The sequence below is a fragment of the Lolium rigidum genome, chromosome 7 (assembly GCF_022539505.1).
Source record: "Lolium rigidum isolate FL_2022 chromosome 7, APGP_CSIRO_Lrig_0.1, whole genome shotgun sequence".
Taxonomy (NCBI): Eukaryota; Viridiplantae; Streptophyta; class Magnoliopsida; order Poales; family Poaceae; genus Lolium; species Lolium rigidum.
In genome coordinates, this window is record NC_061514.1 from 232,749,795 (window position 1) to 232,774,551 (window position 24,757).

At 45.4% G+C, this 24,757-nt stretch overlaps 3 protein-coding genes across 3 annotated transcripts; 1 reads left to right on the forward strand and 2 right to left on the reverse strand.

Annotated features, from left to right (window-relative positions):
* Positions 1 to 1,021: 1,021 nt before the first annotated feature.
* Positions 1,022 to 11,196, forward strand: LOC124670629 (putative disease resistance protein RGA3). The gene is made up of 2 exons (XM_047207106.1): positions 1,022 to 1,310; positions 8,143 to 11,196. The coding sequence occupies exons 1-2, from the start codon at positions 1,023 to 1,025 to the stop codon at positions 11,116 to 11,118; spliced, it is 3,264 nt and encodes a 1,087-aa protein (XP_047063062.1). The 5' UTR covers position 1,022; the 3' UTR covers positions 11,119 to 11,196.
* A 3,810-nt stretch (positions 11,197 to 15,006) lies between these two features.
* LOC124672539 (putative disease resistance RPP13-like protein 1) lies at positions 15,007 to 17,809 on the reverse strand. Its single transcript, XM_047208755.1, has 2 exons — positions 17,555 to 17,809; positions 15,007 to 17,343 (listed from the first exon to the last, which is right to left on the reverse strand). The coding sequence occupies exons 1-2, from the start codon at positions 17,807 to 17,809 to the stop codon at positions 15,007 to 15,009; spliced, it is 2,592 nt and encodes an 863-aa protein (XP_047064711.1).
* A 512-nt stretch (positions 17,810 to 18,321) lies between these two features.
* On the reverse strand, positions 18,322 to 19,233 carry LOC124669686 (ERI1 exoribonuclease 2-like). Its single transcript, XM_047206252.1, has one exon. It carries the CDS (start codon positions 19,231 to 19,233, stop codon positions 18,322 to 18,324), a length of 912 nt encoding a protein of 303 aa, XP_047062208.1.
* Positions 19,234 to 24,757: the final 5,524 nt, after the last annotated feature.

Below are 24,757 nucleotides of genomic sequence, written 5' to 3' on the forward strand. Positions count from 1 at the left end.
TAAGAAAGAATTCGAGGGCCCTCTGAAACCCACCCTCCAGACTTTATGTTTAGTAAGGGGGTTGACTGCAAAGGAGAAAGAGGCGAGTGATAAAGTTTTGACTTCAGAGCAACTGAACCGAAGCAATAATATTCTGACACACTATAGTTTTTTTCTTCTTCTCCTTCCGAATCTGACAGCGAAGCCTCGCCGGCCACTGCCCCCGGGGAAGACTTGACTTGAGCTTACAAAAACACTCGGAAGATGCGGCAGCGCGTAGACCATGTGGAAATTGCAGCGAAGCCAACACCTTGCACCTCTCCCGCTCGTCGCATTGGGCAAGAGAGTCTGCGGATTTCCTCCGATTCCAGGGTATTTCTTCTTTCTGATCTTGCCGCGCCGGCGTCTTTCTTCTTCCTATATTAGTGCTGCATTCAACGACGGCTTCTCCTTTTCACAGCTTCGACCGCGTCGCCCGAGATTCCTGGCGCATCGCTGCGGTTTGCAGGCGTCGCTTGCTTCAGGATCCCAAAAGGTGAGCCCCCAAATGCTCGCTCTGTTATCAGCTAGTTCCAGGATTGGTCAAATCTGCTCGACAAGTCAAGGATTGCGAGTGAATCATTGTATTTTTTCCTGTTTTTTCCTTCGTTGGATATAACATAGAATATAAGTAGGAGGATGGATCCAGGGCACCTGCAGGATGAATTCGAAATACTACTTATGGTGATAGGCATTAGCTTAATGAACAGGGTCAATCTGTCTCATACCTAAACATGGGTCCCCTCTGACCCAGTATCTTATCCTTTCATAAGGAAACTCGGTTGGTACATATACAGTTCTAGCTATTTTTAGGAACCGATAGTACAATAAAGGAGTGCCTTATTTTCCCCATTTAATTGTAAACGCAGGATTTTTACAAGGGTACTGAAATGGTAAGCTGACTAAGATCAAAAGAAGATACCCTCTGGTTATTGTTTAACATATTTACGGTTTTCTCTTTGCAGAAAAAGTTAGCACTTTGAATAATCTCGATCAAGTGCGTTATGATCGAGACAATTCTAGCTGGTTTCGCCAAAGATGTTGTCAAGTCACTCGGCAACTTAGCCATTAATGAAGTTTCTAAAGTACTTTGTGTAAGGAATGAGATCAACAAACTTAAGGGTAGACTTGAGTTTATCACGACTATCATCATGGATGCAGAGCAGACTGTCGTACAACAGGCAGCCACTAGGAATTGGCTGAAGAGACTCAGAGAAATTATTTATGAGGCAGAAAACATAATTGACCGCTGCAGGATTGAAGCAGATAGACACCAAACATCACAACCACAGGTCAGAGGAAATTCAAACCTTCACTGTCTACCTTTTGTACTTTCAGCTTTTCAGGGATAAATTATGGTTTATTATTTTGTCTTCAATCTTCATAGAGGTATATTTATACTTAGTTTCTCCAAAGGTCAATGATTTTCCAAATTAGTTTGCCTGAATATCTGTAGATTCTGGCTTCACCCTAGAAGCCTGGCCCTCAATATGGTAGAACCACATATTAGAGGTATCAGGCATTCTTCTTCTAAATATCTCAACCGCATGGTATTGTTCTAGTCTAGACACACTCCTTTTTGCGAATGGGGACAATGTTAAGTTTTGTATTTCTCCTAAATTTAAACATGCAGTACATCAAGTACTTCAACTTTGAGAACTGAGTCCTAGTCTCAGTAGCAAGGCTCGCGAGTGCGCAGCCAGCCCACTCCGGGTTCGAATCCCCATCTTGCGGTAATTTCGCTAGGAGGGGCAGACTTTTAACCGGGTTATCATCCTAGCGTCCATCCGCAGGGAGAGTCTCATACTACCTAACAACGCATAGCCAAGGGAGGGATCATTCCCAGCTTGGTCAATGTTTTTTTAAGTACTTCAACTTCAGAACAAGCAAATGCACATTAGGTTAGAGTCCACTTCATTGGGTCATCACATGCTCATTAGGTTAGAGTGGATGGCGTCAAGCATTAAATGCACACTAGGCTACTAGAAAGAGCATTCAAGTGGTCTGTGACAACCGAAATATGCATTGACTGCTTAAGAATAGAGGGAAGATAGCTGGTGCTTGACTAAGTTGACTTTACTATAGGGAGCCTAGAACAGAGATATTTTTGTTTCGAAAAGGGAAATCCCTGGCCTTTGCATCGATTGATGCATATGAACTTTTGTTTCTTTATTAAAGTTTGTTTTTACAGCTCAAGGATCATATATAATGTCGATACATGTACCAGACATCTAAAAAAATAACATGAGGCGCCTATGCATCAACATGATATCTGGTTGTCAAAACCGCCAGCCGCACTGTTTTTATAAATCCTGTGCAACCAATATCCATGGCCAGCCTGCGCTCCGCCGGCTGGAGAAAGGAACACATACAGATCCAATGTCTGTATAGACTAAAGTAACGCATGAACACCCCCCTCGGATTTGAACTTTATCCTTTCTAGCAAAATTCGTGATATTACTTGAAGGTGGTAAATTAAATGCCATGTGGACTATGCGCCATATAAGCTTTGCAAACAGGCCTGTTATAAATAAATGTTGTATTGTTTCCTCTTTGTCACAGAAACAACATTTTTTTATTGCCCTGCCAATTTCTCTTTGCCAGATTGTCTTTGGTTGAAAATTAGGTTGTGTTTGGTAGCAAAGTTTTTTTTGAAGTATTTTAACAATACCTACAGTGTCTCAAAATACCAGTTTTAAATACTTTGATGTGTTTGGCTGTGAATAAATACTGCAGTATTAATACTTCAATATCCCTCAATACATGCAATTTTTGAACTATTTGAAAAACAACTCCGCACCACCTTTTCTGAAACTGAAGTATTGCTAGCTCAAGCATTTAGATGCTATGGTTTCGTAAATACTGAGATGCCAAACGAGGAACTTTTCGGTGTAGGAACTACATAAAATCTTGATTTTCAATGGTACCTTCATTTTCCAAATATATTTACGAAGAAATCTTGTGTGTCCATTCCTTAGTTCTAGATACATCGATTTAACCAAAAAAGGAACTCGGATGCGCTTAGACTCCATCTAAATACATCATTATTTTCGATAACTCTACAACAACAACAAAACCTTTATTCCCAAACAAGTTGGGGTAGGCTAAAGGTGAAACCCATAAGATCTCGTAACCAACTCATGGTTCTCGGCACATTGATAGCAAGCTTCCATGCGGCTCTTTCCATGGCTAGTTCTTTGGTGATACTCCGGCCTTTCGCATCTCTCTTTACGGACTCCTCCCATGTCAAGTGTGGTCTACCCCGTCCTCTCTTGACATTATTAGCACGCTTTAGCCGTCCACTATGCACTGGAGCTTCTGGAGGCATGCGCTGAATATGCCCAAACCATCTTAGACGATGTTGGGCAAGCTTCTCCGCAATCGGTGCTACCTCAACTCTATCTCGTATATCATCATTCCGGACTCGGTACTTCCTCGTGTGGCCACACATCCATCTCAACATGCGCATCTCCACCACACCTAACCGTTGAACATGCCGCCTTTAGTCGGCCAACACTCGCCGCCATACAACATTGCGGGTCGAACCGCCGTCCTATAGAACTTGCCTTTTAGCTTTTGTGGCACTCTCTTATCACAAAGAATGCCGTAGCTTGGCGCCACTTCATCCATCCGGCTTTGATCCGATGGTTCACATCTTCATCGATATCCCCATCCTTGTGCGGGATTGACCCCAAGTATTGAAAGGTGTCCTTCTCGAGGCACCACCTTCCCATCCAGAGCTAACCTCCTCCGTCCTCGTGCCTAGTAGTACTAAAACCGCACATCATGTACTCGGCTTTAGTTCTACTAAGTCTAAAACCTTTCAATTCCAAGGTTTGTCTCCATAGTTCTAACTTCCTATTGACCCCGTTCGACTATCATAGATTAGGACCACATCATCCGCAAAGAGCATACACCATGGGATACTCCTTGTATATCCCTTGTGACCTCATCCATCACCAAATCAAATAGATAAGGGCTCAAAGCTGACCCCTGGTGTAGTCCTATTTTAATCGGGAAGTCATCGGTATCGCCATCTCTTGTTCGAACACTTGTCACAGCATTATCGTACATGTCCTTGATGAGGGTAATGTACTTTGCTGGGACTTTGTGTTTCTCTAAGGCCGTCAATGAACACCATATGCAGGTCCTTTTGCTCCTTGTATCTCTCCATGAGTTGTCGTACCAAGAATATGACTTCCATGGTCGACCTCCCAGGCATGAAACCAAACTGATTTTTGGTCACGCTTGTCATTCGTCTTAAACGGTGCTCAATGACTCTCTCCCATAGTTTCATTGTATGGCTCATAAGCTTAATTCCACGGTAGTTAGTACAACTCCAAACATCCCCTTTGTTCTTGAAGATTGGTACTAAAATACTGCGTCTCCATTCTTGTGGCATCTTGTTTGCCCGAAAAATGGAGTTGAAGAGTTTAGTTAGCCATACTATCGCTATGTCTCCGAGGCCTCTCCACACCTCAATGGGGATACAATCAGAGCCCATTGCCTTGCCTCCCTTCATCCTTTTCAACGCCTCCTGACCTCAAACTCCCGGATTCGCCGCACAAAACGCCTAATGGTATCATCAAAGGAGTTGTCCAGCTCAATGGCAGAGCTCTCGCTCTCCCATTGAACAGCCCCGTCGAAGTACTCCCACCATCTATGCTTAATTTCCTTGTCCTTCACCAGAGCCGGTATGCTCCATCCTTGATGCATTTGACTTGGTCAACACCCCTCGTCTTCCTCTCTCGGATCTTGGCCATCCTATAGATGTCCTTTTCGCCTTCCTTCGTGCCTAACCGCTGGTAGAGGTCCTCATACGCCTGACCCCTTGCTTCACTCATAGCTCGCTTTGCGGCCTTCTTTGCCATCTTGTACTTCTCCATGTTGTCTGCACTCCTATCCAGGTACAGGCGTCTGAAATAATCCTTCTTCTCCTTAATAGCCTTCTGGACATCAGTGAAGCACCACCAGGTATCCCTAACTTCGCTTCTACTTCCCCTGGACACTCCAAAGTCCTCTGAGGCCACCTTACGAATACAAGCTGCCATCTTCATCCACATATTGTCCCAATCAACTCCTTCCTCCCAAGGGCCCTCCTTAATGACCCTCTCCTTGAACGTCTGGGCTACCTCCCCCTTGAGCTTCCACCACTTCGTTCTAGTGACTTTCACGCTTATCCCGCTGGACACGAAGTCGAAAGCGAAAGTCAGCCCACCACAAGCTTATGCCGATGGACAACACTCTCTCCGGTATCACCTTACAATCTAGGCACACACTCCTGTCTTCTCTCCTTGAGAGGATGAAGTCAATCTGGCTACTGTGGTGTCCACTACTAAAAGTCACTAGATGAGATTCTTTTTAAAGAGGGTGTTAGCTACGATCATGTCGTACGCTAAAGCAAAGCTTAGGACATCTTCCCCTTCTTGATTCTTGATGCCATAGCCAAAGCCCCATGCACCCCTTCAAAACCTATGCTAGATGTACCCACGTGTCCATTAAGGTCTCCTCCTATGAAGAGCTTTTCGCCACTAGGTACACCCCTCACCAAGTCCTCTAGGCCTTCCCGGAACTCCCTCTTGGTGTTCTCATTGTGGCCTATTTGCGGGGAATAAGCGCTAATAACATTGAGAACTAAGTCCCCAACTACCAAACCTTGACCAGATAATCCGGTCCCCACATCTCTTGACGTCTACCACTCCGCATTTGAGGCTCTTGTTGATCAAGATGCCTACTCCATTTCCGTTTGGAGCTGTTCCCGTATACCACAGCCTTGAAGCCGGTATCCTCTACTTCCTTCGCCTTCCGTCCCCTCCACTTGGTCTCCTAGACGCAAAGGATATCAACACCTCTCCTCACCGCCGTATCAACTAGCTCCCGAAGCTTACCTCGTCGGGACCCTACGTTCCAGCCTACCTGAGCAAAACCTCCTAGGCTCGGCTAGCTTCCTAACCCTTCGCACTCGTCGAGTCAAATGCGAAGACCCTTGCTCATTTTCCATTACACCCGGGCGCCGATGTAGCGCGCCACTAAGGATGCGACAACCCGATCCTTGCTCACTTGCCACTGTATCCAGATCAAGATACGGCGCGCCACCTAGGGAGTGACGACCCGGTCCTTGCCCATTTTACACCACACCCGGGTTTCGATATGGCGCGTCGCTAAGAGGGTTACACCCCAACGGAAATCTTTTGGGTTTCATCTCCATAAGAGTGGCCGGGTTTTTTTACGTTGGCTCGCCAAGCCTATCACAACCCTCCTCCTTTACCCGGGCTTGGGACCGGCTATGTTGGGACAACATAGGCGGAGTTTATTTTCAGATAACTCTATATCCATCAATTGTTAAACTAAATTAAGCCATCTTGACCATCTATTCCCGGTTAAATCCCTTCTAAAAGCTATATTTAGAGGTGCCTCTGATAAAACACTTTCCACCGAAACTTCTTTTCGTTGTACAATATTATAAAGGGATAGGATATTGTTGTGAGAGAGAGGGAATCGCCTAACCAAGTGTCTTCCAAGAACTGGTGTCCTGACCATTTCCTATTTCAAAAGACCCTCTAGAAAAAAACTCGTCTTTAACTCTCATTTATCCTTTCCAAAATGAAGAGTTTATTTTGCTTTTACTTGAAATAAAGTTTTGGAAAGAACAAAGATAATATGGGATTAATCCTAGACTAGCATAACTGGACATCCTAATTATGGAATCTCTGCCAATATAGCTTAGCCTATCTTCTGGTAGAACATCCGACTGTGTGGCCAGCTACTCTTAAAGGGCCAATAAGGTAAGATCTGCAGTACAATGTAACTTTGCAGCGTACTCAGTGGTAAACCACCGCCTAAAGTAAAGAGTTTTGCCTGGAAAGCAGCATCTAATGCTCTAGCAACGGAGGAGAATAAATTGACCCGTAATTTCAGGGTCACAGGGATATGTAACATATGCAATATGGAGAAGGAAGATGTGGTGCATGCACTCTATAAATGCCCACATGCTTCTAACCTATGGGACGCGATGAGGAAGATTTGGCGGCTACCATCTCATGGAGATCTTCAGTTCCATCCGTCGCCCTGAATCCAAAATGTTATTCTGAATATTCCTGCTGAAATGATTGATACCACGCTTCTTGTGGCCTGGAGGGCGTGGCACTGTAGGAATGAAGTGGCCCATGACAAACCGTTACCGATGGTCGAAAGTTCAAAAAGATTTCTATGTAGCTACTGGAGTTTGATTAGAAATATTAGGACCCTGTCAGTTGAGGAGGTGATCAAAGGCAAGGGCTCTCAGATTCAATCATCAACGTTGGAGTCTTGTACTGTCAAAGATAAACCACCAGATAAACAGTGGTGCTTGCCACCAATGGGCTTTGTTAAACTCACAATTGATGGGTCTTTCCATGCTGGGGATGGTACTGCCGGTTCTGGAATGGCTTTGCGTGATGACCACGGTAACATTATCTTTACTGCATACCGTTCTCTAGAGAATTGCGATAGTCCCCTGGAAGCAGAAGTATGTGCGTGCATGGAAGGTTTGCAGTTGGTGCTTCAACATAGTAATCTGCCAATTATTGTTGAAACGGATTGCTTCCAACTTGTTGCTGCTACTAAGGACAAGTCACAGGATAGATCATCTCTGGTTCATTTGTTTTCTGAACTTAAAGTTTTTAGTTAGTCATGAGAGAGTTTTTGATATTGTAACAGTGGAGCGTTCTCAGATTAGGGTTAGCCACAACCTTGCTAATATGGCGAGGGTTGATCATAGTACTTTCACATGGTTAGGTTCGGGGCCTGATGAAATCCTTCAGCTCCTGGAGCAGGACCGTCTTGTAACCCTTTCTGCATTATATAAAGCTCCTTTTTCACCCGCAAAAAAAAAAGGTAAGATCCGCACAATTCTGTTTGATCCTGACAACCGTGGGCAGAAGTAAACATGACCAAAATGTTGTATTAATAGTACCTAGCTAATTCTACTTTGGTCAAACTTTATCCGCCATGAAATAACTTAGTGTGCTTACTTTGATAATCCAAGTCTAAAGGTAGACTACACTACATCATTTGAAATTTGCATATTGTGTACAGTATATCTAGCAGTTTCTGGACATGGATTAAAACTTATCTTACTTACAGGAGTGCAATCCTTCGTCGGTTTTCCAGTACTGCAGAGATGTTGCAATTGACTGCAACATTGCAAATGATATACGTGGACTAAATCAGAAACTGGAGAACGTTATATCAGAGAGTACAATGCTCCATATTAATCCAGTGGTAGAGGATCCAGTCAGATCATATCTTGATGTTGGTCCAGATCTTGAGCCTGATATTGTAGGCAAAGAGGTGGAGAATGACTGCAACAGTCTCATCCAGCTCCTACAAAGAGAATATACTACTACTAGCTGTCCTTTGTTTGCTGTAATAGGAACGATTGGAGTCGGCAAGACTACTCTTGCTCGAAAGGTATACCATAGGGCAACAGCCATGTTTGAGACCAGATTATGGGTACATGTCTCAAAAGACTTGACGCACCTGACAATGTGGTCAAATGGGAGGTATACGAGAGCAGATACTCCAGAACAACAAGCACTTTTACGTACATGTTTAGAAGGTAAGAAATTCCTGCTGGTCATTGATGATGTGTGGGGAGAGAATGTTTGGGATGGGCTGTTAGAGATACAAGCACAACATGGCGCCCCTGGCAGCAGAGTCCTTATAACAACCCGAGATGAGCGTGTTGCAAGGAGGATGGGGGCCATCCATCATTACCGTGTGAAGAGCTTGAGTGAGGATGATGGTTGGTGGTTGCTTCGTACAAGGGCTTTCCCCAATGAGAGCACTGGGAACATGCAGGATGTCGGAAGACGAATCGTCCGAAAGTGCAATGGCCTTCCAATGGCAATACGGAGAATGGGATGCTATCTACGAGGCGTTGACCCAAGGGAAGATGATTGGGAGAGAGTCTACTTGAGCGATTTCTGTGGCATTTCTAGGAGGATACGGAGTACTATTAATATGAGCTACATGGAGTTGTCATATCGCCTGAAGAGGTGTTTTTTATATTGTGCGTTATACCCAGAGGGATTTGTGATTGAGCAGCAGTGTATCACCCGCCAGTGGATTGCGGAGGGGTTCATTGTGACCCTGCAGAATTCAACACAGCCACAGTCTACAACAGTTGAAGAGGAGGCTGAGAAATGTTATGATGAATTGTTAGCAAGGGGCCTTCTTTTGCCAGAAAATGACTCTAGTGCTGCAGTTCGATCGAAGATGCCTCATCTTTTCAGATCATTTGCACTTCTCCAGTCTCAAGATGAAAATTTCAGCGGCAATCCCCAAGATATTGGTGATGTTTTTAAACCATGTCGCTTATCCATCACAAATGCAAGTGCAGAAGCCATCCGGTATGGAATTAAAAAGCTTAAGAGCTTGAGGACAATTCTATTGTTTGAGAGTCCACTGAGCGACAACGATATTTTCCAGAAATTCACACACCTAAGGGTTCTGGACCTTGGAAATACCCAGATTGAGTGTGTTACCAGTAGCTTAGGACGGATGACACACCTGAGATATCTTAGCTTTGCTAATACTCAAGTTAGAGAAATTCCTGGTACTATTGAGAATCTGAGGATGCTGCAGTTCTTAATTCTCAAGAACTGTACTCATCTCGATTCCCTCCCTCAATCTGTTGGCCGCCTAATAAACTTGAGAAGCCTTGACATCTCAGGAGCTGGACTAAAGCGTGTGCCATTCCGATTCTCCAAGATGAGAGAACTCAACTGCCTACAAGGTTTTCTTCCAAGGTCAGCTGGTGCAGAAAATAGAAGTGGCTGGGAGTTTAAAGAACTGAGCTCCTTAACTAAGCTGACAAGCCTCCAGATACTGAAGCTAGAGAGAACACTAAATGTGGAAGATGCAAGGCAATCAGCACTGGAGGGAAAGTGTCATCTCAAAGTGCTTGAGTTATGCTGCAGCACTAACGACCAAACAATGGATATTAGTAGAGATGAGAATACAAAAAATGTTTTTGAAGGGCTGAAGCCGGGACCTTCTATTGTTTCTGTCAAGCTAGTAAACTATAATGGCCATGGATTTCCATCTTGGCTGTCTCCGTTTGCTCTACCACTGCTGCAGCGGTTAACCCTTGATGGCTGTCTTTATTGCCAATTTTTTCCATCTCTGGGCCAGATGGAAAATTTGAAGTTTCTTGCGATAACTGGTTCCAATTTGTCATCTACCATTGGCCCCGAGTTTCGTGGAACACCAGATAATGGAGTGGCATTTCCAAAACTAGAGCAGCTGCTCATGAGTAGAATGAGCAACTTGGAGTCATGGTGGGGCCTCGAAGAGGGGGATATGCCTTCACTCATTAATCTCAGGCTTGATGGATGTTCCAAGCTGGATTCACTGCCCTACTGGCTTGAGCATTGTACATCACTGACAAGCTTGCAGATAGATCATGCTGATAACCTAGAAGAAATCATGAACTTACCTGCACTTAAACAGCTTAGAGTTCAGAGGAACCCATTGCTGACAAGGATCTCAAACCTCGAGAGGCTTGAAGATTTGCATGTTCTCCATTGCTTGCGTCTGGAAGTTGTACAAGGTGTCCCTTCGTTACGCAATGTGCATTCAGATGAAAGAAATTTAACCGAACTTCCACATTGGCTGCGTCCACAAGAACCTTTCATGCTCAGGAGATTGGAGATTGTTGGCACTGAAGAGCTTCTTGACAGATGCTCCTCTGCTAGTGGCCCATACTGGTCTGTCATCCAAAATGCTGATCATGTCTATGCCAATCTGCCAGATGGTTCCTTCTACTTCTCCTTCAACAAAAGTACCAGCTACTTTCATAGAAGTGCAAGATCCCTTGCACAATCTTTGTTATACATATCACCTAGCTTCATCATGCCCGCTGTTCCACAAGCCGATGATGTGATTTTGATGGGAGAACCTGAAAGCAGAAACATGCAAATTGGTCAATCCACAAGTCCGTCATGGGTGAGGACTCAACTTTTCACAGTTCTCCTATTTGTTGTCACCATTCTGATGTACCTCATTTTGTTGGCTCACAACTCATCTAGCACCTTCATTTCCCTGTGGACCTTCTGATTTTCTTTTCAACCAGTCTTATATTCTCTTGTATATTTGTGAAGCATCAATAATATTTGCAACCATTCGGAATCGACTATCTATCCTCAATGATTATGTGCTTATGGGTTATGGGGGCCATTCAAGCGTATCTTTAGATCCCTTCCGAATTCTGAGAGCAAATATATTCTTATATTTGTTTTAAGCAACTGCAGCTATATTGGTAAAACAACAAATCGCCCTTATGTAGAACTCACCTGAGATTGATTCGTGTCTTCCCTATGGCTTGATATTTTGTAATTACTACTTCCATTCTCTGATTTATACCAGGCATATTAAGCTTGTGAGTTTGGAACCATTCACTAAGTGGTGCTCCTTACATCAGTACACCTGCTTTATTAAAACATTTAAGACATCGTTTGCCCTAACCTACTCTATAAATTTGAAGTTGTACTAGCAATTTTCCCGTCTAATATGTTAGTAGTAATTACAAATTATTGAGTATTTTTCCAGTATGAATTTATATTTACTGGGACTGGTTAGATCACACTGGGCAGATTGTTAGTAGCATCTGCATGGTTTTAATCTCGAAATGTGCCAGGATGGCGTAAAGAAAGAGAGAAACACAAATATGTGTTTGTGTGGGTAGGTGCGCACGATTTCGAAAATTCGTATTACTGGATATCGAGAAATCCCAAAATATCATAGATGTGTGTAATATATTTGCATGTGCTATGCACCCACAAAAATGTAGAAAATATAATTAAACTAGCGCTACATAGAAACTTTGAACGTGCAACTTATTTTAACAAGACATCTACAACACCTTTCCTCCTTTGTGCAGCGAACAATGCTTCATATTTTTGTACAAATTTTAGGTACGCAAGTAGTAGCAATTTTTTCTCTCGAGAAAACGCAATGACATTCCGTTTCTTTTCATTGCATAGAAGGGTAGTTTGTTACAGGATCACCCTCAAGAGAGGGTGGAAAACAGGATGATGCTAGAGGAACTTAGTGTACATCCCAATCTACAGGTAAGTTGCTAGAAGGCCGAGCGCCCCGGCTCTGGCCCAAAGCCTTGCCTCTGCTCTAGTTTTGTCATCCACGTTCTGGACCGAAGGCTGTTCCCCATCGAAGACACAGGAATTGCGGTGCTTCCAAATGAGCCAAGGCACGAGTGTGCCCCTAAACATACAAGTGAAAAGTCCACACTGAAAAAAACAACCTCCTCCCGTACGACCCCAACCCTAGCCCCCACCCCACCCCCTCCTCCCGCCGCCGCCACCGGTGGCGCCGCCGGGCAAAGCCCCGGTGGCGTGGCGGCGGCGGGGGGTCTTCCTCTGCTGCGCCGGGAAGCGCCCGGCCTAGTCTTCGCGTGATGTTCTGGCACGGCGTCGAGATGGTGGAGGCGACGTCGCGTCGGAATAAGGATGCTGGAGCTCGATCCCCATCTCAGCAAGGCCACTTGTGGCGGCGCCGACGAGCTGCTGGCCTGGTTTCCTCTCAGATCGGGGGAGGGTGGATTCCCCGGGCACGGTCGAATTTCGACCCTGCCGTGGAGTTTGCGGAGTCTGGAGTCGGAGGTGTGCTGATGCTGTTGCCTTCTCCTCGGCCGGCCGTGGTGGCGAGGGAGAGGAAGGAGATGGCACCACTGCCTTCCTTTTTAGGGTTTGTGTTCTTCTGGTGGCTTGCGGCTGTCACGTTTTGCAGTTTCTTCCGGCCAGCCTTGGTGGCGAGGGGAGGAGGCGGTCCAACGTGGCGACGCCAAAATCGGCCAGATGATCGGGAGAAAGACCCTTCTTCCTCCTTGTCGGTATGATTTGCTGCTGCTGTTCTTCTTCTTCCTCGATGCTGATGCTGGAGGGAGTTCCTGGTTTTCCCGGGCGGATGGCCCGGCCGCGGTGCTGGACCGGTCGGTTGACTCGAGTTCCCTTCCTTACGGAAGGGACACTTTTCGCGGTACTCAAAGCAAAAGATGGCGACGGCAGCTGCATGCGTGTTCTCGGCGCTGGTGTCAAGGAAGGAGGAAGCAGCGTGGTGGCAATTGCACCGTGGTCGAAGATGATGACCTGCTTGCGCTTGGTTGTAGTTCTTTCTGCTGCAGGGGTCTTCTCTCAAGTTTATGGGATGATGACACAGGGCTCCGGAGATCTTCATGGGTTATGGTGGTCTTAGGGTGTTCTAGGTGTTCTTGGTCCTTTGTGTTTGTGTTTCTCTGTGCTTGTAAGGGTCAACAACTTTGTATCTTTCCGTGATATGAATGCAGAGAAATTCTCAAAAAAGAAAAGTCCACACTGATAGATGTTAAATGTTCTGGACATGGATACATAAATGCAAATTAGGCCACTACTATATACTCCCTCCATGTCAAAATATAGTGCATATTAGTTTTGTCCCAAGTCAAACTTTATAAAGTTCGACCAAGACATAGGCAAAAGTAGATCAACATCTGCAGTACCAAATAAATACAGTATGAACATATAATTCATGATGGATCTAATGATATTGATCTTTGCACTTTGAAAAATTACTGAATGTACATATGACAAAATCCACGAGCTTAATTAGAACTAGTGCAATAGGTTTCTCACATAGAAAGATGACCCACTATTTTTTTCTTCCAATTATGAAGTCTGGAAACTATAAACTTATGTACACTTTACAAAAGTTCTGGTCTCAACATTTAAGGTTACAAACAAAAATGTGCATCTCAATGATCAAATAAACACCAAGATGAATGCACAGAACATTGTTTCATGGTGCATTTAAAAAAGTACAAAGAAAGGTGTTGCCCTTTAACAAAAATTCTGCATGCCATCTTCAGTTTTCAGGCTGCAAGTTCTCTTGATCTTTTGTCTTACGCATGCCATGACCGGCTAATCTGCATCATGGAAATGAATACAACATTCACACATTTAGAGGCATCTGATGCATCTAATTGTCAATCCAGTAAATGTTGCAACAAGTCCAATTACATAAGAATGCCTCAATTAACCCTATCATATCTGTGTCCTCTTCTATGCACCATTAAGTAGCAACAGAAGAACATTTCACCAAATTCTGTTATGCCATGTACATAGCATATACAATGGCGTGAAGAGTCTCAACTATTTTCAAGATTAGTCATGGCTTGATTTCACCTGTTCTGCTTCATCTGGTCATAATTCTGACAGAACAGTCAGTCGAGAAATACAAGAAACAACAAGAGGACTGTTGCAAAGAAGATGAAGAGGGTCTGGATGAGCCAAATCTCTCTGGTAGTCTTATTCTGCAGCCAATAGGAAAGCACCTGCATAACAATCAGAACCATCACAAGGTAGAGAACAAGGTATCGTCTTATTACCCTCTTGAATGTGGATATTCGGATGACACGTACTCTAGGCACACCAATTCGAGAGGTCATTTCAACAGAATTACCAAGTGCAGTAGTCAGATCTGCCAGCGCAATTTCATCTGCTATTGCAACAGATGGCCTGTCATGTTCCATGATTCTTTGATCAACATGGAAATCAGCAGTATCCTTTGTATAAGTGAAGAATGGAGATTCATCAGGTAAGTTTGCATAAACTTTATTGATGTCACGGATGATTCCACAGTCTTCTCCATTAGGGAGTAGTCTTTCAAGTAGCTCCTTTGTGCCAACAATAGTGAAAGTTTGCAGCACTGAGGCATGACTTCTCAACCATTCTGGAGATCTTCTTAATTCTCTATCTTCAATGCGGACATGCCTTAGATAGTGAATTCCATTCACATCCTCCAATCTAGAGCAACCGATGATAATTAGAGCTTCCAGTAATTGGAGATTTGAGATTTCCATAAGTTCATCGCAGGCCTGGAGAACTAATTCTTTGAGCACAGTCAAGTCTTCAATGGCTTCCAAACTATCAGCATGGTATATATGCATGCTTGTCAGGACTTTGGAGTACTTGATGCCAGAGGGAGGCACCTTAACTTGGGACAACTCTCCAGACGAAATTTCACAAGGGATGGCATATCACCAGATTCAAATCCTGTCCATGATTCAAGAATCTGCATATCTTTAAGGTACAACTGCTCTAGTTTAGGAAATGACGGCTTGACACTTGTTGGTTCTTGCTCAATGGTAAGTAATTTGGAAAAACCGGTTATGGTAAGGAACTTTAGTTGAGCTAGCTGGCCCAGGTCCGGCAGATGCTCACAGAATTTGCAATCGGTAATAACAAGCCTCTGTAGGTTTGAGAGATGAGGTAACCAATCAGGGCAAAGTTTCGCATAGTAGCTCACCATTTTAAGGGAATTCAAACATTGTGGAGGAGAAAAGCAATCAAATGTTTCTTTTAGTGTTCTAGCATCCTCCTCCCATACTTCAGCTTGTCTATCATCAGTGGTACAACATAGTTCAAGCTCCTTCAGATGAGACTTGTTCTCCAGCATCGCTTTCTGCATCCTCAAACCATCTGAGACTCTTTCCATCTTCAGTATCTGCAGACTTCTCAATGCATTTAGAGAGTTTAGGTCTTCCAAAGGCCATCCACTTGGATCATCCTCGCGATTGGGCATACAATTTACAATGAAACCATGTAGCGTGGAGAGCAGCTTCAGATTTTCCAAAGTAGGTAGGACTTGATGTAAGCTAGTCCCTCGAAGGTCAAGACTTCTCAAATTCTGCAGCTTGCCAATTCCTTTTGGAAGAGTGTGCAGCCAATTGCAGTACCGAAGACCCAAGAACTGTAAATTTCTGAGACACTCAATTGACTCTGGAAGCTCTGTAATTCGGGTCAGTGAAAGATTAAGGAGCCTAAGGTGAACTAGAAATTCCAGTGTGGACGGAATGTACTTAATTTCAGTATCACCTAGGTCCAACACTTGCAAATATTTGACTCCCTGGAACAGCTTATGTAAGCCATGATTGCCCACTGGGTTCTTGTACAGAATAACTGTCTTCAAGCTAGATAGAGCTACTATTTCTTCCAAGTTTGTAGCTGGCTCATTGCTTCTAAGCCACACATGACGCAGCCCTTCAATGGAAGTCCCATTGATATTAGGCTTCAGGTTGCCAGAGAATATTTCATCTTTCGAAAAGAACTGTAAAAATGATCTGATCTGTTTATGCATAGTGCATCTTGTTATGTCATGGTTTCCAATTTCAGGTTGCATAAGTTTTCTTGATACCAACTCCCTGTAATACTCATCTGCAGTCTTTTCAGCATTGCAGCTATCTTGTTCCTCAATGAATCCCTCTGAAACCCACAGTTGACCAACAAACTGCTGCCTAATGACAGAGCCTTCAGGGAACAGTGATAAATAAATTAGGCATTGCTTCAGACGTGCCGGTAAATCATGGTAGCCCAAATAAATGGCCCCAGTTAAAGGATCTAGAAGGTCCCTCAAAGACCACCCTTTGCTTTCATACACTCTCTGCCAGGCCACTTTGGTTTGCTCCTTCGTTCTTAGGACAGCGCCTACGATCTTAATAGCCATTGGAATCTTGTTACACTTTTGGATAATCATTATTCCTATATTCCTTAAATTGTTCCCATGAATGCTCTCGTCGAGATGTGCACTACGGCAAAGTAAGGACCAACAATCCTGAAATGTCAATTCCTTGACCTGGTGGATGTAGGCAGGCTTCACTTTTGTCACAACACTTTCATCCTGAGTGGTGATCAAAATCCGGTTTCCGTGACCGAAAACATGCCAGTGAGCATCAAGGGAATGCTCAAAAATATGATGACCACACAGGCCATCAAGCACCAGTAAGAATCTCTTACCTATAAGCATAGCAGCCAAGATGGCCTCAAGCTTCATCCTGTCTTTTTCTCCTCTGGGATTCCCACCGGCGGCTGTTACAATTGCAGACAGTAACCCAATATCATCAGAGTCACTGAAGACATTAACCCACACAATCATACTAAAAGCATTTCTTGTGCGGTGATCATCATGTATTTTCCATGCCAAAGTAGTTTTGCCCATTCCACTAGCCCCGAGGATGGCGACAACACCGTTAGCACTTTGCCTGTCTGTGAGCCTGTCAATCAGTTTATTCTTTTCACTATCAATGTCGCCAACTGCATGATCATCAGGAACCACTTGTCCAGAGAATTCAGAAATTTCATTCAGGGTTTCATGACTATCTGATAGAAGCCCGAGTTCGGAACCCTTATTCAAAATACCATCCAGTTTCATATTCAGGCTGATGATGCTGGTCCTCAAAGTCTTGTAACGGATGCCATTGACGTTCGGCTGTAACGTGAACCAGTGGCGAAACTGCAAACATCAAGATTGTATGTATGAAAAACTTGTAGAAGATGCTAGTATGTTATATATATGCACCCATATCAAGATTGCAGTAGGCTTTTGGGCATGTGGGGCATCATAGGGCAGTGACTTCCGAATGAGCCGCAATGCGCAGGTATATCAATCAAATTAGTCAACTATTGACGGGGATCCGATCCAGGAGGCAGGAGCAAGAGCCTACCGATTTTCGGCCTTCCTGCCGCTGAGCGGCTGCGCGGCGGAAGTCTGCGTCGGCGTCGCCGAGCTCGTACAGGACTTCCCGGAGCGCCCGCAGCCAGGCCCTGGCGCTGGCGTCGCTGCCCTGCCTCGCCTCGGCGTCAGCCGCGAGGCTCGCCGTGTCGTCGAGCTTCCGCCGGAGCCGCTGCAGCTCGTCCGCCGCGACGTGCGCGCCGCCCACGAGCAGCCCCTCGATCGAGCGGGTGGCGGCCGGCAGCATCGCGGTCGCGAGCATGGTGATGGCGTCCTGCTCCTGCTCAGCGCGCCGTCTGAGGGAAGGAAGACGACTTGGCGTTCGCGTCGTCGAATGGGGTTATGCGAAGCAGCGATCCCAGCGGTGGGTTCGTGGTCTTCGTCAGCTACCGTCAGCAATTATTCAATTTTAATCACAAGTTGATGGATTTAATTAGAAGAAAATTGCTGCTTGATTCTGAAGAAAGAAGAAGTATCAAACTTAAATCAAATCTTCTATATTAAATTTTAATAGTACAGACACCGATTACATAAAAAAATAGATAGGTCGGAGTGACCAGTTCACACAGAATCAGCTGAGGCTAAGATAGCTAGGTCTCACAGTAAGAATCAACTAAGCTAAGAGTATCTAGGTCACATTCATCTCAGCTATCAATTCACTCTAGAATTAAGCTGCGATCGATTCTTGACAACTATTACAGTTAACACTAGCAATCATCTGAACTTTGTCTGAAATCTCAATCAGTGGTACTTGCTCGTTCAGTTGCTCCAGACGAAGTAGGGGCAGAAGGCTCCCATGGCCGGCGTCCAGTTGCCACACCCCAAGAAGCACTTCCCCTGCATTGGCCCTGGCGCAGCTACAACGCCTCCTCTGCTTGCCACGCCACAGTAGCAGAAGCACGCCCCCAAGACGCCACGGCACGGACTTATGTGAGGCTTCTGCTGATGGATCGGCGAGCTGGTAATCCAGCGCGGGCTTACGTGAGGTTTCTGTTGTTGTTGCTGCTCGTGCTCTTGGATCGGCGGCGGTGCCAGCGAGCCGGTGATCTCGATCTTGGCACCGCGCCGCATGAGCTCGACTAGAAGACGCGCGGTGTTGCGCGCGTCGTCGAGCCCGCAGTGCAGGCGGCCCTCCCACTCCAGCCCCGCCGCCCGGACCGCCTCCTGCAGAGTGGTCCGCCCTCCGGTGCCGAGCGCCGCCGCGAATGGGATCCTGAGGTTGATCCAGCGATCGAAGTAGGTGGGCTTGGCGATCCCCTTGAAGAGGCACTCGGATTCCAGCATGGTGCGGCAATCCCAGTCGCCCCAGGTCACGACGGCCAACCGGATGCATTTCCTGGCCCCCGTCGCCGCCTTGAGCCAGGAGTCGTGCAGCAAGAGCGCGTCCCGGAGGTCCACGCCCCCGTCGACGTCCTCCTGGCGGATGCCGGTGAGGTCCCCGCAAAACTCCGTCAGCACGGGGTGGTACTTGGGACGCACGTATCTGCGGAAGGCCGATTCGATGCGGCCGGTGGTGCCATTGACGAGGACCGAGGGGAACTCGATGATCTCTTGCGGGTAGATCCGCTTGTCTTTCTCGCAGGTCGCCTCGAAGTCCACCACCAAGAAGTAGTCGAAAGCTTGATTCCCCGACGGCGTTGCGCCCCCGCGCGCCGGCAATATCGATGCCATGCTCGGCATCATCCGCGGCGGAAAGCGTCTGGGATCGGGAAGACAAGAACAGTCTAATGGAACACTGCCGAGAGTTGGATCGGATCGCGAATTTAAGACGACTGGAACTCGAATTTTGCAGGGAAACCTCGCGGGTCTCTCGTGCCTTTATACACGGATTCAATTTGCGCTCGTCTCCGACTTCGAGCGGGTTTAAGATTTCGTCGGGTGCTCGGATTTGCGCGGGTGATAGCGCGTTCTCTGTTTCTTTGCATCGGGTTTCCTTCTGACGGTACAAACTTAGGGTTAATTATTGGTTTGCCACTACAGCCCGCGCAACACTCAGTTTTGCCACTAGAGCAGAATGGTTCTCAGTTTTGCTACTAGTATGTGTGCAACGACTCGTTCCGTGAGCCTGCCGTTTCATTCAAGTCAAACATCCTTGACTCGGCTGTTTCAGGTGGGACCAGGCGGAGACGCGTTTGAAAAGAGGATCGTTGCTGGCCGTTTCACGTGGGACCCACAAGGTTTGGCTTTGGGCAGATGAAAAGGGTGTTTAAAAAATGGTGAAAAATGAACAAACAGAAAAGGGTGCGGCTGGGACTCGAACCCAAGACCGCTTTGTTTGGTAGCGTGAAGGATTGCTCTGGTAGCGGATGGAAAGATATTGAAAAGCGAAAGGAAGAAATCTAGCTATAGTTAGTTCTAGTTCGTGACTTGGTTTAGGACGCATATGTTTGTTCTTTGTGTTTATGCACGCTGCTTAACCAAAAAAAAAGGGTGCGTCTTTGTTATTTGAAGCATTACGTGTTTGTGGTTTAGGTTGGAAAAATAATCAAACAAAAAAGGGTGCATCTTTATATTTTTGCGAGAGAAAAATGGTGCATTTATTGGTTCATACTTGGATCCATGTTTGTGATTTCATGATTCATACACCCTTGATATATTACATCGAAATCATAGAAAACTAAGATATATGAGATGCAAATATTGGTAGCCAGATCATCACGCAAAATAACTTAGATAAATTCGATACATAAGATGCTTAGTTCCACCATTACACGGAAATAACTTAGATAGATAGATGGGTACCCTAGATAGATAAGTTGAGTGACACACGACTTGACACGACTCAACACGGAACCACATAGAAAATGAAAACGTAAAGCTAAAAAAATATGACGAGCTTGACGAGAACACATCTTGGCCGCACCACCTGCCACAGCACCTGCGCCGCACCACCGTCTTCACCAGCGTCTTCACTTGTAGTACGGGAGGCAGTGCATAGGTTTACCGGAGAAGAAGATGGCGTCGCAATCGATGAAGACGTTGTAGGTGGTGAAGAAGATTGCTCGCAGCCGCACCAGAAGACCTCACCGCGTCAAATCGGTTGGCGAAGGTGACCGTGAGCAGCTTGAGGGCGACGCCTTCACGATACTCGTTGACGTAGTACATGACGGGCGAGCCCGGTGGGAGGTGGGAGAAGCCCTCGTCGAGGAAGTCTCGAGTGAGCTCGACCTCGGTCCTCCACCTCGACTTTGCCCACACACGGAGCGTCTTCTCGACGAGGACGTCCGCCGGATAGAGTAGCTCCGTCCTGGTGCGTAGACGGCGGAAGGTCGGCCCCGTGTACTGCATCTTCGGAGAGGCAGAGAGGCTCGCTTGGGTGCGTGGTGCTTTGGAGAGGGAGAGGAAGAGAGGCTCGCTCGGTTGGTGTGTGGGAGAGGAAGAGAGGCCCCTTATAAAGAGGTTGGCTCATAATTGGGTGGTTCCTAATGAATTAACGCGTGGCTAGCCGTCTTCCAAAAATAATTAAGCGTATTGACGATGGCAAAACTGATGCCGCTGCATCGCTGCGAGAGCTGAGACGATGGCAACGCTGAGACGCTGCGTCGATGCATTAAAAGGCGTCGGCGAGTGAGGTACGTGGAAAGGACCGTTGGCGTGGCGCCTGCATGGCGCATGCATGGCGCATGCATCGCAGGCCTAAACACGCGGGACGGCCCAACGGACCAACGGACATTTCAGTGTTCTTATAGCCCACCGTACGCGTGGAGAAAGGAACCAATCAGGTTGAAGAACGAGGGTGTCCATGGATCGGCCCCGAAACCTTCTAGAAGGCTAGATCGAACGGCTGGCGTTACGCAGTGAACGGTCCACAATGCAAAACAGAGCAACCCACGGATCGGTCCGGTTTCCTTCTAGAAGAATAGGGTTAGCTGGTCAAAATTAGGCTTTGACCAAACTTGAAATGAGCATAAAAAATTCAAAAAAAATCGAAAAATGGAAATCCTTCTCACATAGTCTTCTTATGTCATATACTACCCATTCTAGTTGATAAACATGGTCTACATGCTGTTCAACAAAAAAACCATGTGTCTAATGTGATATCTCAAACACTGGGGTACAAGTTCGAGGATGAAGACAAAAGGTTTAGGGTTTGGAACATGAAAAGTTTCAAAAACCTCACCAAAGCTTCATTTTGGAGTGAATAACAAGGATCCATGCTTAGTTTTACAATTCCATGTTTAAAACTTGATAAAATGATGGTCAAAGTTAGGTTTGACTAAATTTGAGATGAGCATAAAAAATTCAAAAAAATCAAAAAATGGAAATCCTTCTCACATAGTCTTCTTATGTCATATACTACCCATTCTAGTTGATAAACATGGTCTACATGCTGTTCAACAAAAAAACCATGTGTCTAATGTGATATCTCAAACACTCGGGGTACAAGTTCGAGGGTGAAGACAAGAGGTTTAGGCTTTGGAACATGAAAAGTTTCAAAAACCTCACCAAAGCTTCATTTTGGAGTGAATAACAAGGATCCATGCTTAGTTTTACAATTCCATGTTTAAAACTTGATAAAATGATGGTCAAAGTTAGGTTTGACTAAATTTGAGATGAGCATAAAAAATTCAAAAAAATCAAAAAAAATGGAAATCCTTCTCACATAGTGTTCTTACATGGAATTGATGTGTTGTGAACTTATTTGGCCAATTTAGACAAGATCAAAAAAGCTTGCTTAGAAATGAGGCCATTTACCCTACCTTTGGAGCTCTTTTTTAGCACATTTTGACATGAGTTCCTCAAAACATGTAATCTCATCATTCCAACATCATTCAAACATAGTTCAAACATGTACTCTAATCATTTCAACATCGTTCAAACACAAATACAACATTATTCATGAACTTTAGTTGGTTCCCACTCAATCATCTACAAAGCGTTGCGGCTTCTTCTTGGTCCTTGCGCTTCTTGCCACCACTTTGCTCCTTGTGATCCTTGTGCTCATTGCTTCTTTTCACATTGCCTGCTGACCATGTCAACATTGTAGGTTTTCTCATATTCATCTGATATGACATGGTAGTACCAGGCCATGTATCTGCCTCTTTTTGCTTTGCCACATTTCTATGCATAATTTTGCTGAAAATGGTTTCCAACATTGATAGTACAGGAAACTCTCTAGCCTCAAGAATGTAGCTGTTAAATACTTCGAATGATTATTCGAAGCATGTCACATTTTGGGAAATCATTGAAGAAAGCTTTAATCCATGTATTTCGTTGCAATTCCTCCACCCATGCCCAAGCTTCGCACTCGTCCACTTTCATTTTTTCCATATTTCTTTCCCAAGTTGGAATATTTGTAGACCTTGCAACCGCCCATAGATCATTCTTCGGAGTTTGCCCTTTGTGTTTCTTGTGAAAATTTCAGTAAACGTGTCTCACACGGTGCCTATGTTCCGAATCGGGGAAAACTTTCTTCACTCGCATTGATGAGGCCCCGTAATATAGAGACAATGTTAATCGGAGAATATTCTTGTGAATATGGCGATGTCGATTGAAAAGTTAATTATGCCCAAGCCCAATATAGAGAATATTCTTTTCCCTTTTCTCGGCTAGACACTACGGATCAAACTCATGGACTTGTCTACATGTGTTCGACTAGTGTGCCTTCTGTTCAGCTCGTGTGCTGATGCCATTGTGCTGCATCCTATAAATGGCATCCATCTACTGAACCATAAATGCAAACAAAGATGGACAATGCCATGAGTTGGAGGTGGAGCACTGGCTCTACTGGTGCCTCTAGCTCCAGAGATGCCTCTCTGTCCAGAAGTCTTCCATGGCTAGGGCAGACAAGCACTTGCTAGTTTATCGTAGGAGAACCTTGGAAGAGAGGGAAGCTGCTGCTGCAAGGCGCAGGGAGGAGGAAGAAGCCGCCGCTAGGCCGAGGGAAGAGCAACAAGCAGTCGTTACCCCGAGGCGCCTAGGTGAGTGCTTTAGGACTACACAGGTCATCCAACTTCCAACGAACATGCACCAAAACCTACTCCCAAATCGAGAAGGTACCATGTGTCACCAAATCTTGAAGAAAAGGTGAAGGTCGGAGTTATGTTGTGTCGGCTGAAGAAGGGCATGAAGAAGATGAAAGAGGCACTGAAGATTGGTAGAGGCAAGGACAAGGGCCAAGTTTATCGTAGGAAAGGTTAAAGCATGGCATGTAGTTTGTTGCTGTTTCAGTCATGTAGTTTGTCTGAATAAGAATGTAAGGCCGTCGCCGCCACTAGCCATTTCGTCGAGCAGGTGGAGGGCGCAGTGGCGGAACGAGCGACTACGTCGCAAGACGGTGGGGCAGAGCAGGTGCTCCTGGAGGCGGTGGCGGTGGAGAAGGTGTCCACGCGGGACGGTCGTGCGGCGGCGCAGGTGGTGGCGTCGCAGGTGGTGGCGGCGCAGGTGGTGCCGGCAGGGGCACGGATGGTGGTGGGTGCAGTGGATCGGTGTGCGGCTGTGTGGCGGGAGCAGGGGTAGTTCGGTCTTCACCTACACCTATTTTTCATTGCGCGGTCCTACCTGTAAGATCCGGCCCCACTTTCAGTAACGACAAGAGACGGAAACGTTTGAAGCCTGGCCGTTTGGCCTCGATGGAGCAGCTGCGCCAGAAGCGGTGGCAAAACTGAGCACCATTCTGTTCTAGTGGCAAAACTGAGTCATGCGTGAACAGTAGTGGCAAACCAATAATTAACCCACAAACTTATTCAGCCGCGTGCCCGTTTCAGCTAGTGGGACGGCCCAATAAGGTCAGCCGCAATTCTTATGTTTATTTACCTGTTTCCTTTCTCTCAATTTTTTTTACCTGTTTCCCTTTTTCCTTTTTTTTTCGGTAATATATGTTCATTGCCTTGCTATATTTTGCCAACCAGTGTTTAATTATTTAGTTATTAATTATTTATGTTATATTTGTTAGCTTTCCTTATTATCGAGTGGATTTGCTATGCGTGGTACCTACACACCTTTGCTTTGTCATCGATTCAAGCCATATTAACCTATTTTAGCTTGTTTTCCTAATAGAACATGGATTTCTGATGTACAAAAATGGTTTCAAAATTTTGGTTCAATTTTTTTGGGTGAAAGTCAATACATAGTTGATTTTTTTCGTTTAATTTTGCGCTTGGGCGCTGGAGTAGATAGGATCCATAGTACATATAATAGTAGCATAGTTTCTATGTTTTAGCCATGTGTCCGTAGTTGTCGTTGGTATGCTGGG